The sequence below is a fragment of the Trichogramma pretiosum genome, unplaced genomic scaffold, assembly GCF_000599845.2.
Source record: "Trichogramma pretiosum strain Unisexual culture from Peru unplaced genomic scaffold, Tpre_2.0 scaffold112, whole genome shotgun sequence".
In the NCBI taxonomy this organism is placed as follows: domain Eukaryota; kingdom Metazoa; phylum Arthropoda; class Insecta; order Hymenoptera; family Trichogrammatidae; genus Trichogramma; species Trichogramma pretiosum.
This window is the reverse complement of record NW_019641022.1, coordinates 387,417-405,151: the sequence shown is the minus strand read 5'-3', so window position 1 is coordinate 405,151 and position 17,735 is coordinate 387,417. Positions and strand designations below refer to the sequence as shown.

The 17,735-nt window shown below is 40.5% G+C and overlaps 3 protein-coding genes across 3 annotated transcripts; 2 read left to right on the top strand and 1 right to left on the bottom strand.

The window, feature by feature from the left end:
• Window positions 1-1,521: 1,521 nt before the first annotated feature.
• LOC106652702 (protein lethal(2)essential for life-like) lies at window positions 1,522-2,800 on the top strand. The gene has a single exon (XM_014371806.2). It carries the CDS (start codon window positions 1,668-1,670, stop codon window positions 2,412-2,414), a length of 747 nt encoding a protein of 248 aa, XP_014227292.1. The 5' UTR covers window positions 1,522-1,667; the 3' UTR covers window positions 2,415-2,800.
• Window positions 2,801-4,381: 1,581 nt separating this feature from the next.
• On the top strand, window positions 4,382-5,606 carry LOC106652696 (protein lethal(2)essential for life-like). The gene is made up of 2 exons (XM_014371799.2): window positions 4,382-4,629; window positions 4,889-5,606. Exon 2 carries the CDS (start codon window positions 4,904-4,906, stop codon window positions 5,549-5,551), a length of 648 nt encoding a protein of 215 aa, XP_014227285.1. The 5' UTR covers window positions 4,382-4,629; window positions 4,889-4,903; the 3' UTR covers window positions 5,552-5,606.
• Window positions 5,607-6,164: 558 nt separating this feature from the next.
• LOC106652703 (probable chitinase 2) lies at window positions 6,165-17,735 on the bottom strand. Its single transcript, XM_014371807.1, has 4 exons — window positions 17,483-17,735; window positions 8,986-9,385; window positions 8,289-8,910; window positions 6,165-7,267 (listed from the first exon to the last, which is right to left on the bottom strand). Exons 1-4 carry the CDS (start codon window positions 17,541-17,543, stop codon window positions 6,956-6,958), a joined length of 1,395 nt encoding a protein of 464 aa, XP_014227293.1. The 5' UTR covers window positions 17,544-17,735; the 3' UTR covers window positions 6,165-6,955.

The following is a 17,735-nucleotide window of genomic DNA, read 5'->3' as shown; positions in this document are numbered from 1 at the left end:
TAAATGTACAAGAGCTTGTATAGATGCGCTTGCTTCGGATTCTGACTTGATACTGAGTCTGCGCAACCGAGCGACGCCGCTTATATACTGGTTGCCGTGCGGCCGGCGCGCTCTGCGGTGCACTATTTTGCGCGGATCTTCGAGACATTTCTCGAGGGTGCATGTCGACGCTAGATTATTCGCGACTTTTCGCTGAAAAATCTCGATCGAAATCATGACTCCGATCGTTTGATTTAGCGACTACCGATACCGATTTATGGAATACGATTGTATGAGTACTTGTAGGCGTCGAAGAAAAATTAATACGAGCGAAACAAGCCGGTGTTCGTGTGTAGTCTATTATTGCATCATCGCACCTATTGTGCTCGGCGCTCGAAATGCACACGTAATAGAGCATTGAACTTCGAATGCCAAAAATAGAATCGATTTTAAAGAATTTTCAATATAGATCTTTTCAACGTTATGAATTGTGACATTTTTTATGTTAATTTGCAATTTCATTCTGAAGCTAACGGACCTACCCTTTTCGTTATTTCTGCTAATGAACTTTTCCAGAAATTGTTCTGCTGACAACTTTAGTTTTTGTTCCAATTTGAGCTACGAAAAAAATAATTAAAAAAAAATCGTTTGAAAATGTTCAATTTTGTCATTGATTTGGCAGCGCGTAAAAAAATTATGAACTGAAATACAGCAGATATAACAAATTGTAAAACTGAAATAAATCAATTGATTTTGCGTGAATAAAAAATAATGATATCGACTTGAATTAAAAGTTTCGAAAGAAAAATTCAAGAAAAGTCCCTGAACTTGAATGAAGAATTATTGTAATTGTTGAGTATCCAATTGATTTTATTCAAATTTTCAATGAATTTTGCACTAAACAAATTTTGATAATTTTCTATAGAATATATTCAATCATAATATACGGTGTCTATAACATTTTTTTCAAACGAAATGTTCATAAATTTCTCGATAAATCTACTTGCATGAATGCGATGATTCGCGAAGCGTCGAGAGTTATCCCTTTTATTTTTAAATTGTAGATAACCGTTCGCGCAAAATAACAAATAACAGTCGTGTGGGTTATGTTGTATTAAACTGTCAAAATTGTCAAAGAAATACATTCAATCATTCAATTGCAACAAACTATTGTAAACAAGAATCGCGATAATTCGAGCGCGCGCACGAAACGAAATTCGAACGTTTTCGTCGCTGACTCAAACTCTACGTGTCCAAAGCGTATTAGACCAGCTCGTAGCATCATCATACACTTTTCTCGCTCGAAAATTGCATCATTCGTTCAGGGGCGCTCGCATACAGTCAAGGTATATACAGCTCGACTCTGGAAAGGTCGCGCGGGCTGCATCGCGAATCTTCTTCAGTTTGCGCGAAGTCTCCTGACGTGTACCCGCGCGTCTGCGAACACGTCTGCGTCGAGCGATCCCCACCATATCGCGCGGCTGTATACGTTATAGAGATTACCGGTATATAAACGGAGCCGAGCCCCTCTGCCGATTCAGTACACAATACGCATTACAAAGCTATAACACGAATCGACTAGACTCACGCAGAGTTTACTGCGCGCTATAACGATTTTCTCTTGAGCTTTTGAGAAGAAAATTTATTTATATTTGAACGAAGCAGATAATTACAAGTGATCAACGAACATGGTTTCGACACTGTTGCCATTGCTATTGTCGACGGCCTACTTCGGCGGCGACCTCGACGGACCCAAACTTTCGCCCAACCGTCTGCTGGACCAGAACTTCGGCCTGTCGCTCAGCCCCGAGCAACTGCTGCTCTCTCGCTACTACTACGCCCTGCCATCATCGTCCATCCTGCGAGATCGCACCGGCGTCGGCTCGCTGCTCGACAACTACTATCGGCCCTGGAACGAGCTGTTGCGCCAACAGGCCGGTGATCAGCGCCGCGGCATCTCCCGGGTAAAGTACGACGAGAACGAGTTCCGCGTCCACCTCGACGTCCAGCAATTCAAGCCCGAGGAGATCGAGGTGAGCGTCGACGAGGAACGTCGTCATCTGGTGATCAAGGCCAAGCACGAGGAGAAGAAGGACGAGCACGGCCTGATCTCGCGCCAGTTCGTGCGCAGATACGCCCTGCCCGAGAGAGCGGAGCTCGACCGTGTCGCGTCGGAGATCTCGTCGGACGGCGTGCTGACGATCCAGGCGCCGCTCAAGCCTCTGGACAAGGAGAAGGAGAAGAAGGAGCAGGTGAGGAGGATCAAGATCGAGTACACGGGCAAGCCGGCGCTCACAGAGCAGCAGACGGAGGAGCAGAAGAAGCAGACTGAGGAAGACGACGAGATCAGCATCACCACCGAGGAGCCGGAGTTCGGCTCGGGCAGCAGCAGCACCACCACTGCGTCTTCTGCTACCACCGAGAAGCAGCAGTAATAATACCCAGAGCGAATTTTTGATTTGACTGATTTTTCATTCTTGTAAATAGACTATGTTCGGTGCTCGATTGTGTGAAATTTTTAAGTGCATTTATCAATGACGAATGTTTGTGTGTGTACGTACGATGTTATGAATGAACGACACGATCGTGTATATGTACGTGTGTGCGTGTGTTTAATTTAATCTCATTGAATTATCGCCTGCCATAATAATAAGTTTGTTAAATTTTCTCCTTTTTTGTCTAAATACGCAACTCGTATTTTATGTAATATTTATGATGCGCCAATTTTAGTCATTGTAATACTTTTCAAAACTCTAAGTCATATTGTGTATAAATATTTCGTAAGTTTTGTAATAAATGACCAAGTACCATTGAAAACATATTATCATGTTGTTATTTACCATCACCCTATTCCATATATTGAGATGATTATTCTTAAATTTTGACGAGCTGACTAAACATTGTTTGAAATTCGAGAGTTTTCTAGATATCATCAAACATGATTGAAGTATTTGCTTTTGAAAATTTAGAAAAACTCAATTGAATAAAACCTATGGATCATGATGATTTTTACTGATAATGAAATACCTTCTTAAACTTATAACAGTCTTTGAACGTGGGTAAATTTATAACAAATTTAATGAGCTAGATTGAATTTTAAAATATCATTTGTCATAAACAACATGTTTCCGAAGTCATTCAAAAGCTTCAACTGGAAATTTAATTTTCATCATTCAAATCAACTCAAACAAAGAAAATTTTCATTCATCTACGAAAAATTTAATGAGTTACATTTTTATTTACAAAAATCATCTGAAATTGGCAAGTTTCGCCATTTACATAAACTCGAATGATTTTCATTTTGAAGAAAATTTTCGTTCATCCATAATAATTTAAATGAACTAATTTTTTATTTAAAAATATTATTTGCATATAACAATCTACTTTTATATTCACCATTTAAATAATCTTAAATGAAGAAAAATTTCATGGGCTTATGAGAAACTAAATAAGCTATTATTTATATAGAAATATCATTGACAATTTTCACTATTCACACAAACTCAAATGAAAAATTAAACGTGTTACATTTTTATTTAAAAATAGCATTTTCAATGCCATATTCAATCGAATAAATAATTTTTATTTAAAATTTTAATATTTCAACGATAATTTTGAATCCCGAATGAATGGGCGCACTAATACTACGACGTAATGGTGGAAAAAGCGACATATAACAGCCAATTTACTGCATAATACATCTGCTGAACTAATTACGTTAATACTCGAGTTCAAATTTCAACTAATTTATTTATTTAAACTTATTTCTGTTTCAATCTTTTGGATAATTAATTATGGAGTTTTAATTTAAATAATCTCTGTATGTCTAAATATTTTTATTGCTCATAATGACAACAGTATGAATTTACTCTCTGTAATGATTGAACTTGGAATTCGCATTAAAACCCATTGATTTTGTTATAAATTACGAGTATCGATTAAATTTTTCACTTATTTCAGCAAACTATCTAAAGCTCCCTAAAGTCAGTTAGAAGTCTATCATGATTATTTTCCAAAAAAAATTAATCGGAAACCATCCTAAACATGCAATAAGCATCATAAATTTTCATCTGAACTACGTGCGAAATTCGCAACGATAGATTCTCTTTCTCGAAACTCACCCCCCTGTACGTCGTATCTAGAACGTTTCTAGAAGCGACTCGGGAGCGCGCGAAATATCCGCGCACTTTATGCACGGACTCGCGTGGTAAAGTCGGTAACATTCGCGAAGCTCCGGCAGCAGCCGAGCCTATTGTCAGCGTATACACGACTGTGCGAATATTCTCGCCGTGCGCTTCGAGAAGTATCTAGAAATCTGCCGGCGTTTCGAGCGCTACTGCCGCGCACGCGACCGAGTATAAATACAGGCGCTCCGGCTGGAGTCGAGTCAGTATCAATTCAAACGCCAAGCTAAAAGCATCTCTTGAGATTCCGATCTCGACTATACCTACTTACGACGTTCTTTAATCGAACGACTCTCTAGCAACAGTCAATTCGTTGGATATATACTGTGTTATTGCAAAAGTATATTTGGATTGTTAACGAGTGGTTAAAAGTTTACTGTGCATCAACAGCGAGTCTTACGTTTCAACGTATACAGCGCGTTTTGCGGATATTACATCGAGTTATTTCGTCTGTCAAGTTTAAAAGGTAAATAATCAACTGTCAATTTAACTTTTAGTTTCAATTTTCACTTTGAATAAAACAAAATTAATTTTTGTCTTTAAAAATTTCAATCGCGTTAATTTCAAATTAATTTCTCTACCTTTAATTTTTACTTGGAATAAAAATATTCTCACTTGGCTCTTAAATAAATCTAGAACTTAAACTTATTTTTTTCACATTCATTTCTTTTGAAATTATTTTTTTGTCATTGCATACTCATAGTTTATTATTCATTTTGTTACAGAAACTTCAAGTAAACATGTCTCTTGTACCACTTCTCTTCTCTGACTGGTGGAGCGAGCTGGATGAACCTCATTACTTGGCTGACCAACACTTTGGACTGCCACTCAATCCAGAAGACATCATTGATCGCTTTGCTCCTGTGAGATCAGAGTTGCAGCTGTACAGACCAGGCAGACACCATCGCCATGTTTCTCGCTACCATCCATTCCTCCATAGCTTGATGAGGAAAGAAGGTCGTGGCCATTCTACTGTATCGGCTGACAAAGACCAGTTCAAGGTTACCCTTGATGTTCAACAATTCAGCCCTGAGGAGATCAATGTAAAAGTTGTCGACAACCACGTAATCGTCGATGCCAAGCACGAGGAGAAGAAAGACGAGCATGGATGGATTTCAAGACAATTCACTCGCAAATACATGATTCCAAATCAATGCGAGGTTGATCAGGTCGAGTCACGCTTGTCATCTGATGGAGTTTTGACAATTACAGCACCAACAAAGAAGGCCCTTGAAGATAAGAAAGAAAAAGTCATCAAGGTTCAGTATACTGGACAGCCCGCCATCAAAGAACAAGAGGCCCATTCCAGTAAAGAACCGCAAGCTGAAGATAACGCTCAGCAACGTGGTGGCCAAAGAGGAAAGAAATCAACTGTCAAAGCTGCCTAAAGGGACTGACCAGACCAACTATTAGTGATAATTTTAATCCTTTCAATAAGTTTTTCATTCATTCAATGTATATAATTGAAATTCATTCACAACGCATTAATTTAAGTTAAACGTGTAAAGTAAGCATTAGCTTTAAAAGTCCACTTGCATTTACGTTCTAATGTATTTTGTTTCAAGGTATTGACTAAAATTTCAATACCATCTCCTAAGATGTTTTGTCAAGTTATGAATTATTGTAATCAACACTTGGCATTCTTTTTTTGTGATTCACTACTGAAGTAGTAATAAACTTTTTTTATAAAATAAAATCTATTGTCTTTTCAATTGAAAACTTCCTTGCCTATCTTTCAAAAACATCATCTTTCTTTATTCACGTATGCATGCAATTAATTATAAATACACCTAATTATTATTTCTCTCATCAAATTCTAAATTCTGGTATTCAAGTAAATAAGATTGAGCACTTCATAAATTCACAAAATAATTAAAATTCTATTTTCTTTTGGTCATGAAATTATTAAATAACTCACATCGTTTTTATTTGATTAATTATTATTATCATTATTATTAACAAAAAAGTACACTTAGAGTTGATTGTAAAAATGATTTTAAATACATAAAATTTAAACACATTTGTACGATACATCGGTATGAAATAAACACGGTACATCGTCATCGTGGAAGAGAAAAATACATTTTTTTATAAAAATCTAATCGGCAGGAGTCATAAATCTCATCTTTACAAAATGATCGACAGTTTAGAAAAAATAAATCAACATAGATATTACGAAACTAAATGAATTTCTTTTGGTTTACATACACACATCGTGCACAATGGTAAATTATACTCATTACCATTAAAAGTTTCGTACAACATTATTAATTATCATTAATATTATTACGCCCATTGTAAAACGAACGTTTTCTTACAGCGTATGAAATATAATAATCATAAATATATATCATCGTTTTATTCTCGCATTATTATCTATAATACATATTAATGTAAATGCACATACATTATTTAGCTTACGAAAAAAAAATGAGTCCATATTTCCTATATAGACTACAATTAATTAAATGATAGAAGACCTAAACACATAATAATACGCCATAATGTTTATAATACAGTATCGTGTACTACATAATGTATATAATAATTTATATTCATATAATAAGCATCGTGAAAATTCATAATTTTTTTTTATTTTCATCGTCGTTTTAGATCCCGCGAAAAGCTCATGATCGTCCGGATTTTTATCGTCGATATACTTTCAAGCGAGATCGTGCGGATCCAGAACAATACAGTCACGTAAATTAATTTATTTTTCTTTCCTACGCTCTACAATTATAAGGCAATGTGTTCCCCATCTTTTTTATAATTTTATTCTTTCATCCTTCCCTTTACTGAGGCTTGTTGAGCATCGTGGCGATCGCGGCCGACATCGTCACCAGGAGCAGCGAGGCCGAGCCGAGGCCGGCCGAGTTCGGGCCCCGCTCCACGGTGTCGTACATGATCTGCAGCAGCGGATACTTGCGCGCGCTCCGATCGCGCCAATTGTAATTGTAACTGTCCGAGTTGGAGCCGGTGTTGGTGCTGCTGCTGCCGCCGCGTCGGCCGTGCGCCGAGCCGTCCGAGCAGTCGCCGTCGAAGTCGTCCATGTCGATGCTGAAGGCCATGACGCCGCCCAGGCCACGGCGCAGGGCCATGCTCGTCTGTCGAGAAAGAGGAGGACGATTGAAAAATTCGATTCGTGGCACTTTTGACATAACTGAGCGAAAAATGTGCAAACTTAAAAGTTACGTAGTTCAGTCAAAAATGGTAGAATCGACATATTAAAATAAAACCATATTCAAAAGGTCTTTACAAGTATTTTATAGTCATATTGATTTTTCTTAAGTTTATTCATCAACTTTGTTATTAATAATTAACGAATCAAAAATATTAGCTTTTCTTGTCTCACAAGGAGAGCTTTTCAGATCCAGGTCACAGATCTTTACCAAACTTTTTTGGGGGTCTTCCGGTACTCAATACTGAAGCTCCATGTGCTAAGTTTGATCTTGTGGGCCTTAGGGCCCATTTTGTAGAGGATTTTCCACATTATAAAAAAAATCTTTGTTATTTTCTATATCGATATAGAAGTACTGAAACGAAAAAATGCAATGATTAAAAGTTTTAAAATTTTTCAAAAAATCTGCTTGAATTTTTTCAGAATTTTCGGGACCACCTATCACTTAATTCAAAAGGCCCAAATTTAACGCTTTTTTAATAGATTTTAGGACTTCTTAAAGAGAGGAGATAGAGGGTCCGGAAAATTTTGGAAAAATTCAAGCAGATTCTTTGAAAAATTTTAAAACTTTTAATCATTGCATTTTTTCGTTTCAGTACTTCTATATCGATATAGAAAATAACAAAGATTTTTTCTTAAAGTGGAAAATCCTTTAAAAAATGGGCCCTAAGGCCCATGAAATCAAACTAAGCACAGGGAGCTTCAGAGACCGCAAAAAAAATTTTGGAGCAAATCCATGACCCGGACCTAAAAAGCTCTCCTTGTCAGTTATCGTAATTTCAAAGGTCGTAAAGATCTTTTGAATGGTTATTTTAAAATCTTGATTCGTTCATGTTTGATAAACTACGTAATTTGTAAGTTTGATCATTTTCTTTCAGTTATGTCAAAAGTAATTGACGGACACTGTATATTATCGTCACCCCATCGCAAACTAATTATTCTCATACCTTCGCCTGAACGGACTGCGCGTCGTCGAAGACGATGGCCCCGGCGTCCTTGACGATGTAGGGCGTCTCGCTGTCGCTGTCCCAGCCCCGGCGCCACTGCTCGTTGCTCATCTTCTGGCAGATCTCGCGATAGCTCAGTATCACGTTCTCCGCCGGGGCGTGCATGTTCACGAAGTCCTTGCCGATCGGACTCTCGTAATTGTTCTGCAGCGGGCCACGCAGCTGGAACTTCTTGCCGTAGAACGGCACGACGAGGACGAGCTTGTAGGCGTGCTTCTGAAACAGATACTTGAGATCGTCGATGGTCTTCTCGACGCCGAGATTCTCGCGGCCGCGAAGGGGCGCATTGGGGCCGATGCGATTGGACCAGTGGCCGTAGTACTCGGTGGCGAGGATGAACCAGTAGTCGACCGACTCCATGACGACGCCGTCCATGTACTCGTAGCCGTTGATGACGGTCTGACGCATGGGGGAGATGGAGGCGGTGAGGAGTTTGGCCTCGTTGCGGAACATGATCTTGAGCTCCTTGATGAGGAGGCCGAAGTTCTGCTTGTCCTCGGTGGTGCCGCCACGACGGGTCGGGTACTGCCAGTCGATGTTCAGCCCGTCGAACTTGTACTTGCTGCGACGACACAAATTCATTTTATTTATTTTACCCGTCGATCGCTATATCATTAAGCAGACTATTACTACTCACTTCAAGAAGGTCTTGGCGTGCTGCACAAAGACCTCGCGATGCGACTTGGCCATCTGCGAGAAGGCCGTCGGTGTGCCGCTCACCGATATCAGCACCTTCAGATCCCTCTTGCGATTCTTCAACTCGGTAATATCGTCGAAGGAGATCTTGTTGCCCGAGCTCTGACGGTGCTCGAGGTCCGGATCGATGGCACGGATGTCCCAGCTGTTGGGCTCGAGCACAGCAGCCCCGTAGACGATGTGCGTGCACAGCTCGACCTTGATGCTCTCCACGCCGAAGTGGCCGGTCTGGTAGGTGTTGCGACGCGACTGCGAGACGAGGCGGGTGCCGTTGACGTAGCAGAACACCGCCGTGTGGCTCTCGTTCGTCGTCGGACGATTGTAATTGCTGCTGTAGTCGTCTGTTGAACGACGGAGAATGTATATGAATATTAATTGCGCACGGGCGGATCATTTTTTGCGTGGGCGCAGCGAGTGAGTATGTATATAAGTATAATTGCTTAAATCAGCGACGCCGAGGAATGCCGAGCGCGGAGGATCTAACTAATATCCTAAGCTTTTTTTCGTTGAGACTCGGTATGGTTAATTGATGCACATGTAAGGCGGATGCGACGCCTCTCATTTATGAATATAATATCGTTCGAGTTAAACATCTACGGACGACGAAATTTTGCTCCGACTCACTTTTTTCTCGCAACGAGTCATGAAAAAAATTATATACCTTTTCGCAGAGCCGCGCGCGAACGAGTGCGTAAACAAACACGCGTGCGGTGTGGGTATATGAGCGCGTCCAGCATAAGTCGGCCACCCCGCGCGATTACGGCATTTTTGGCCGAAAGTGTCGTATATTTAGCTCGCTCGGAAACGTTTACCAAGGGTCAGAAAAAAAATCCAAACCCATAGATCGATAGATTTTTTCCTCTTCTTTCTAGTGGTGTAACTCAAAAAATTCTTCAAAATTGATTTTGAGGTTAAAACTCGACTTGAATGTTTAAGTCCATTTTCCCAAAAAATGTATCCTCCGATTTCAATTTAAACTGTACCAATCGAAAGAGGAGGCAAAAATCTATCGAAAACCATGTTTTCCAGGATGGAGAAATGATAAGAAGTATTAAAAATATCGAGATGGATAGCGCGGGACGGCGCGCGCGGACCTGTTTTCCGTGCGCCAGCGGCGGCACACGCACGGCGCCGTGTCTTTGTCTTTTCGACTCGCTCGTAATCGCTTAAAAAATGCTGGAAAAATAATTTAAACACGTAAATCGATAGATTTTTTTCTCCTCTTTCTGATGGTGTTATTGAAAAATTCCCAAAAATTTTTTTCTTAGTCAAAACTTGACTTGAATTTTTAAGACAATATTTCTTCTAGTATTTCAATTTTGACCTTAAAATTAACATTACCAATCGAAAGTAGAGGAAAAAATCTATCAATTTACGTGTTTAAATTATTTTTCCAGCATTTTTTTAGCGAGTCGAAAAGACATAGGCAGGAAAACAGGTCCGCGCGCGCCGTCCCGCGCTATTCATCTCGATATCTTTAATAGTTTTTATCATTTCTCCATCCTGGAAAACATGGTTTTCGATAGATTTTTGCCTCCTCTTTCGATTGGTACAACTTAAATTGAAATCGGAGGATACATTTTTTGGGAAAATGGACTTAAACATTCAAGTCGAGTTTTAACCTCAAAATCAATTTTTAAGAATTTTTCGAGTTACACCACTAGAAAGAGGAGGAAAAAATCTATCGATTTATGGGTTTGGATTTTTTTTCTGACCCTTGGTAAACGTTTCCGAACGAGCTAAACATACGACACTTTCGGCTAAAAATGCCGTAATCGCGCGGGGTGGCCGACTTATGCTGGACGCGCTCATATACCGATCGGATCGATATGGAGGCGCGGGCCAGGCCTCATTGTTATATATACTCGCGAGTTCTCGAAACAAGAGCTATATGCGCGATACATAATCACACATGCAATTTCGAGCGATCGTAAAACGAAGACGAGCGTAAGTGTGCGAAACTTTGCGTAAATATATATATGGAGAGAGTATCGGGCCCGAAGCAATTAGATATAATGTTGAACGATACGTGCTGTGCGAGTAGCGGCAGTGACGAGGCAGTTTTGTACCGGCTGCGTATGCAGTGAAAACGACGTTCGCTCGGAGCTTACACGGGGCTGGCGGATTATTATTACGAATAATAGACGCGTTAAGAAGACTCGTTTTGTGTACTTTATGGTTGATTCGTTTCGTCGACGTGTTCTGAGTGGCTGCGCGTAATCCTTCAAAAATACGAATGTGGATTTTTCGTCGGGAACATGTTTACAATCGCAGCAGAGCTTGCGGGATCCGCTCAAGTTTTGGAACGAAGACTACATCATAATTCGCCCATCGATCAACTGCACACTAATGTATTATTAGCATTCATGAATCTGCAGACAAGTGTAGGTATTGACTATTGACGTTATTACAGTCAAGAAAAATAAGAAATAATCTTCGATCTCTAACGGAGCACCACTTTAAAAGCTACGTCGCACCTTAATCGTGGCATCAGTTAGAAAAGCCCACTTATATTCAGATCAGAATTATTTTTACCACTTGTGAGTGTCTAACACGCCACCTAGGTGAAGGATCGAAACTTTTAGCACTCGAGGAAACGTCGCTAGTTTTAGGAGCTTGACTTATAAGTACTATATAATTGATGTTATTCGATTTAATAAGTGTACTTTGTTTTAAAGAAACGAAACGTGCTTATGCGCTATAGGAATAATAGAATTTAAGTAAGCAACGTAAAAAGGCATAATGTCTCGAATGACAAGTTGAAAAATCTTGACTCCCCATGCGCGTAAGAAATATAAAGAAGCCGTGCTCGCTTCACCACACATCGAGGTATCGAGTTCACCCATAGCCCATCCGTATATATGTGCGACACGTTGTCAAAGGGCGAATATTTTGCTCAGTGATGTTTTTTTTTTTTTGGTTTTTTGCAACGAACTAAAAATTTAGAGCAATTTTAGATCAATTCAGATCATGAATGATACACGAAGTAAAAACTCTTGATCTATTTTTTGAGGGCAGTGATTTTATACGACTATGCATTTAAACGATTGAATCAAATGAAAATTTCTTTATTTTCACATGGGTAAAAATTTTGAACTACTTCTCAAAGAAAATAAGTTTTTTCTGAACACTTCTTTTACTTTATGTTTCAATATAGCCTAGAGTGTGCAATCGTTACACAAACAAAACTATGACCACGCGCGACAACTCAATGCATTACGCATTAGTACGAGCAATCCCTAATTTTTCATTGGTACTCGCACATAACAATAACACTATTAAGGTTAATCAGCATCTATTATTACGTTACAACCGTTCGACTCTTTTCTCTTCTCGCTCGGAGAATAGAAATCTCCAAGGGCGTATACAACAGAATCGATCGCTAAATTACTCCTGGGACACGTTTTTCCTACGTAATCGGTAACATACTTTTTTCGAACCACGTGATCCAAAAAAGATCACTCCTCGAGACATAACGTAAAAAATGTCGTATATCGAGGAAACGAGAAAAAAAGTGCAATTAAACTACTGCGCTACACACACGCGCTGAAAAGTAGCGCGCGCGATGCGCCTCGCGCGATAACAATCCATATAAGTCACTCTCGAGAGCCCGATGTGTAAACCAATTAGTCGCGAGAGCTCTCGAGCCGTTTCCGACTCCGTATAAACGCGCGAGAGAACGAGATAGATTGAAAATAAAAAAAAAAAAAAAAAAAGAAAAAGAAAACACGTACGATGCGTACGGGGACCGCGTTCGCATTATCTAAACATAGGCGAGGACGGCACGCGTCGAATGATAAATTGTTGATCGTTGTGTGGGTGGGCGTTCGATAATATGTCGCTCGTTCCGATCTCGATCCGAACTCGAAACGCACGAAATACGACGATCCTTTATCTGTTTTAACGGTGTGCCTTGAATAATAATTTTTTATGCAACGATAAAGTGTATATCGAGCTGAAGAAGAAAAACGACGAGAACAGTCTAGAGCTTTGTGCAGCGTAACTCAACGCAACGCTACGAATTACGCCTTGAAGCGATACTAAAAAGTTTTGAATGAAATCGATTTGAATGGTTTTTCACACCCCTCGAACGAAAGGAGAAAGAAAAATAAGAGTAAAAAAAACATATCCTTGGGTGACCCTGATATAATTTTCTGGTGATAAATATTTATCGCTGTGGGTCGAACTTTGCACAACTTCTTGTGAAACTCGAGTAAAACCTTGACGACGAATTCGATTATGTTTTAACAAAATTAAAGAGCTGAAAACAATTGATAAACGCGTGTTACTAGCGAATTTATCATACGAGCTTTCAAGCGAATCGAGCTTTTAGCCCGAAGCTTGGGAATTGTAAATAAGCGGATGTCGTGCTATCGATCGCTATCCTACTACCGTGCAATTCGAGTCTCTCTGTACGCGTAGCTCGGTAAGAATTGTAAAATTTTCACCGATCCGAATGAAAGTTAAAACTATCGAAGTAAAATAAAAAACTTGGAATCGTTTTGATTTCGCATCGAACCCCGCGTGAATTCGAGTTTAACGTTTTAGCATTCGTAGCATAGGTACACGATATATATACACGCTATTACAGACAGCGAGACGCCAAAGAGGCCAATGACACACGCGGCAGCGCGCCAGAGAGGCACCGTAGGTCGATTCGCAACCCTTTCCGCGAGCTGCACTGCCCCACTCGTATTTTATACTATATATATACGTATATAGTTTTGCTGTATATATAAAGGGCGCGCGAAAAAGCTCGCGATCGACGTTGCGAAAATTATCGATGCACGCGCTAAGAAAATAACGACTTAAAATAAGCATAATTTTATGATTTTTTTTTTTCTCGTCGAGTCAAATTACAATGTCAGACCCGGTACGTAATATTTTCACCCACACGGCGACTCGTCCACGGTGACTTGATGAGGATGAAACGAATGTACATATTATAAAGTACGCTGCGCGCAACTCGAGAGCGAAAAAAAGAAATATGTAACAATTTAAACGGCCGCGCGCACGAGCCGGATAATTAGCGCGCACGTATATAGACGATGATGTGCTATACTACTGCATACACACATGCACTATGTATACAATCCGAGTGATTTATGCTTCCGTTACTGTTACTCGACTGTATTACGGGGCGCATCGCATTCTTGCCGCACTTATTTATAATAATACTCGGGTCGCGGCGAGTGAAAATCTAATATAACGAAAAAAAAAAAAAGTTGAATACAGTCCGAGGAGAAAAATCGCAGCGCATCGCGCACGCACACGTGCTGCACAGCACATAAGTTCGTGCCGTAACGATCCTTGACACGATATCGTATCGTGTATTATAATAGGCGCATACACGCGTTTTATTATGTTATATAGGCAGGTGGAGACACGTGATAATGTTGACGTATACGCACGCGAGAATTGCGACACTTTCTATGTGCTCGCGGGTTATATTGTTACGGCACAATCGCAGACAGAGAGAGAGAAATATAGATGGATGCTTTGTATCGTGTAATAATGGTATTATTGCAAATACTACTCGTCGTGTTATGATTATCGTGAAACGATTTTGCATCGAGCATGTGTGTATACCGATCTGATAGATGAAAAAGAGAGTGGAGTCGTATGCACTTTTTCTACATCGCGTACATAGAAGCTTAAAAGAACGAACGAAGAAAGAAAATGAGGTTTTCATCGCACCCAGTAGCTTATAAGAAAAAAAATCGTTATCGCGTACTTGATAACGATTTTTTTACGAGGTGCCGTACACGGGTCACACTCAATTTTCGCTCTCGTTTTTTTTTTCGTGCACAGCATTATGATTATTTTAAGCTCTCTCGCAGGTGTTCAATCGTCTTGTTACACACACACACACACACACGTATTATTATAGAGCCTAAAGTCTGAAACTCGATCCCGTAAATAATGTCTCTCTCTCTCTCTGTCTCTCTCGTTTGCTCTCTTTTTCAAGACAACGTTCCTCGGCGCGCAGCAGCGGAAACGTACGTATACAAACGCTCTTATGGGCGCGTCAGCTCGCTCGCTCACGCGCTGCATTATAATATTAAAGCGCATTAAGAAAATTTGACTCGTTTGCTGCTGCTGCTACTGCTGTTATAAACCGTGGCGACGCTCTAATATCTCTCCGTATTATATATATTATGCGCGTCGCGGTCGACCTTAAAATAATAACTTTTATAAAGTCGTCTTGGAGCTTAACCGAAAGAGAAATTGAGAGAGAAGATCGTTTTCCAGAGTAAACTAGCTTGATTCCAGCTGCAGTTACGGAAACGTTATATATAGCGCTCGCAAGCTCTGATGTCCTCGCGGAGCTGAAAGTCGCGCCATCGGAACGCAATATTCAAGTATATATATACGCGATATATCTGTACTGTGTGCACTTTCATGCGCAAGGAGGGGCGAACCGAGGGGGTTGGGGATATATAGCTGCATTATTATCGAGCGCAGCGCTCGTGCGCTATATGCAGGCGACAACGCCGTTAGAGGAAAGTTTTGGTATACACATGTGTACGATATTTGGTATTTTTCGCTCGCGTAAAAGTCAGAAACGAGGGTGTGTGCGCGTGCATAGAGTGTGTATTGTACATAATACGCGCTTGCTCGTTGCAACTCTCTTTAGGGGAAGTGGACGTCGTGACTCGTTGTACGCGCTTTTTTTCTTTCCACGCGCGATATATATGTGTGCGAGCAAAACCCGAGCGATGATGTCTCGGCTACTCGTTGCGTTGTATACAAGTATATATAGGATACAGAGAGAGAGAGAGAGAGGGTCAGGATCGATAGATCAACGCGCGGTATCGAATTTACGATGTCTCTCGGTTCGTCCCGTTTTACACCTAATTCAGGTCACACACAGGTCTCGTCACCGCGCGACTACTACCATATATATATCTGCTCTCGTATCATTATGGACATAGATAAATTCCTTTTGTCCCTTTGCACTATATAACATACATTTGAACACACACATACGTATACACTTGCGGAGATGAGCACATAAACTTTGACGTATGTGTATGTGCAAGGCAATGGATGCGGTGACTCGGTAATTATTCAAGCGTAATTTGGCAAATTGAATCCTTCGCTATATATATAGCGCAGTACAACGTGAGTCATAAATAATTTTGCTCTCTCTCTATCTTACTCGTGTGCGCTGCGTCCTATACAGATGCGTCGCTCGCGCGCGTAAAAAAAGGGGAAGCACTTTTAATACCAACGATATATGTATACGGATGGTCGAAATCGCGCGAACGACGATGAAATTACTCCAAGTTGACGACGATGAGTAGCGCCTTTTTTTCTTCTCTATGTCTTTCTCTCTCTCTGTCGTTCTCGCTTTTCTTTTCATTTTTTTTTTACGTAAATAATACAATACGCCCTTATACAACGAGAAGCGTATATACCGAGGAGAGCTCGGCCGAGAGCTTAATTGATTCATTTCGTGAATTGCGAGATAGCTCGGTATATTCAGTACAATAAAAGTATACAATGCGAGGAAAATTAAAGAGAGAGAGAGTGACAGATCGACAGATATATACAGAACAAATGATAAAAAAAATTACAGGGTACACTCGTAAGCGCGCTAATACGTGCTCTATGCATGTATATAGTTTGTTGCGTAACGCGCTTACAACACCGCTTACAAAGTACTAATATTATATACAACGCTGCAACGAAAAAAAGGGTGAAATAACGCATAAACGATTCAATCTCGACGCGCCTATATCAGCGGGGGCAGGCCGCAGGTGTATTATACGCGTGTATCGTGTATAAAGCGCGATAAATGCGAAGGTAAAGGTGCAATTATCTGCTGGTGGTGGTGGTGGTGTGCGTGACGCGGTATATATCACTGCAACGACGACAGCAACGAGCAACAACATCGGCAACAACTGAAATTATGTATTTATACTATGCGTTGCGTGTGCGTTTTACAAGCGCGAGAGCGCATATTCGATCGATAATAGTACTACGGGCCCGGCGCTGAGCTGCACGCAATTCGCAGAGCTTTGATAATAAATCGATCTATGTTATCGTTATTATACACACACGAACGAGAGAGAGAGAGAGATTCGGGTGGTGCGCAAGCACGCGAATCGAGGGGGAGGTGCGGAGTTTAAGAGAGAGGGAGGGAGCGCACGATCGAGAAAAGCAAATAATAATACGATCTCGGGAAAAACGATATGCGGAACGGTGGTGATTCTCTTCCCAATCGCTCGTGTTTGTATTATATATACGATACGATCGAACGAATGTATACGAGATCGGATTTTGAGCGCTGCGTCGTAAGCTCGAAATGTCAAAATCCGTGCGTTTATAAAATATCGGAGCATTTGGTACACACGACAGATATATTTATCCAGTTTCTTTTTCTTTATCATTCTGTCGTGATCGTATGCAAAAAAAAGAAAAGCTCGACTTACCCTGATAGCCGGAGACGAGCACGAGCCCGAGGCTCAGCAGCAGAGTTATCCTCGGCAGCATTTTGTCCAGCGTGTATATACGGGCGTGAAAATCGGCCTCCGGGAAAACCGACTGAACGATTTTTACAACAAGGAACAACTATTTAACGAAACAACTCGAAGGAGGATGACGTTGGGCGTGTTGTTGTTGTTGTTGTACACGCACACGATAACGGACACTCGGGAACGACGGACGGGGGAGAGAGATGCGAGC

Coding starts and splice junctions, on each gene's coding strand:
- LOC106652703 (XM_014371807.1), bottom strand. CDS start 17,543: ATGCTGCCGAGGATAACTCTGCTGCTGAGCCTCGGGCTCGTGCTCGTC. Junction 9,386..17,482: donor GCTCGTCTCCGGCTATCAGG/GTAAGTCGAGCT, acceptor GTCGTTCAACAG/ACGACTACAGCAGCAATTAC. Junction 8,911..8,985: donor CACGCCAAGACCTTCTTGAA/GTGAGTAGTAAT, acceptor GTGTCGTCGCAG/CAAGTACAAGTTCGACGGGC.
- LOC106652702 (XM_014371806.2), top strand. CDS start 1,668: ATGGTTTCGACACTGTTGCCATTGCTATTGTCGACGGCCTACTTCGGC.
- LOC106652696 (XM_014371799.2), top strand. CDS start 4,904: ATGTCTCTTGTACCACTTCTCTTCTCTGACTGGTGGAGCGAGCTGGAT.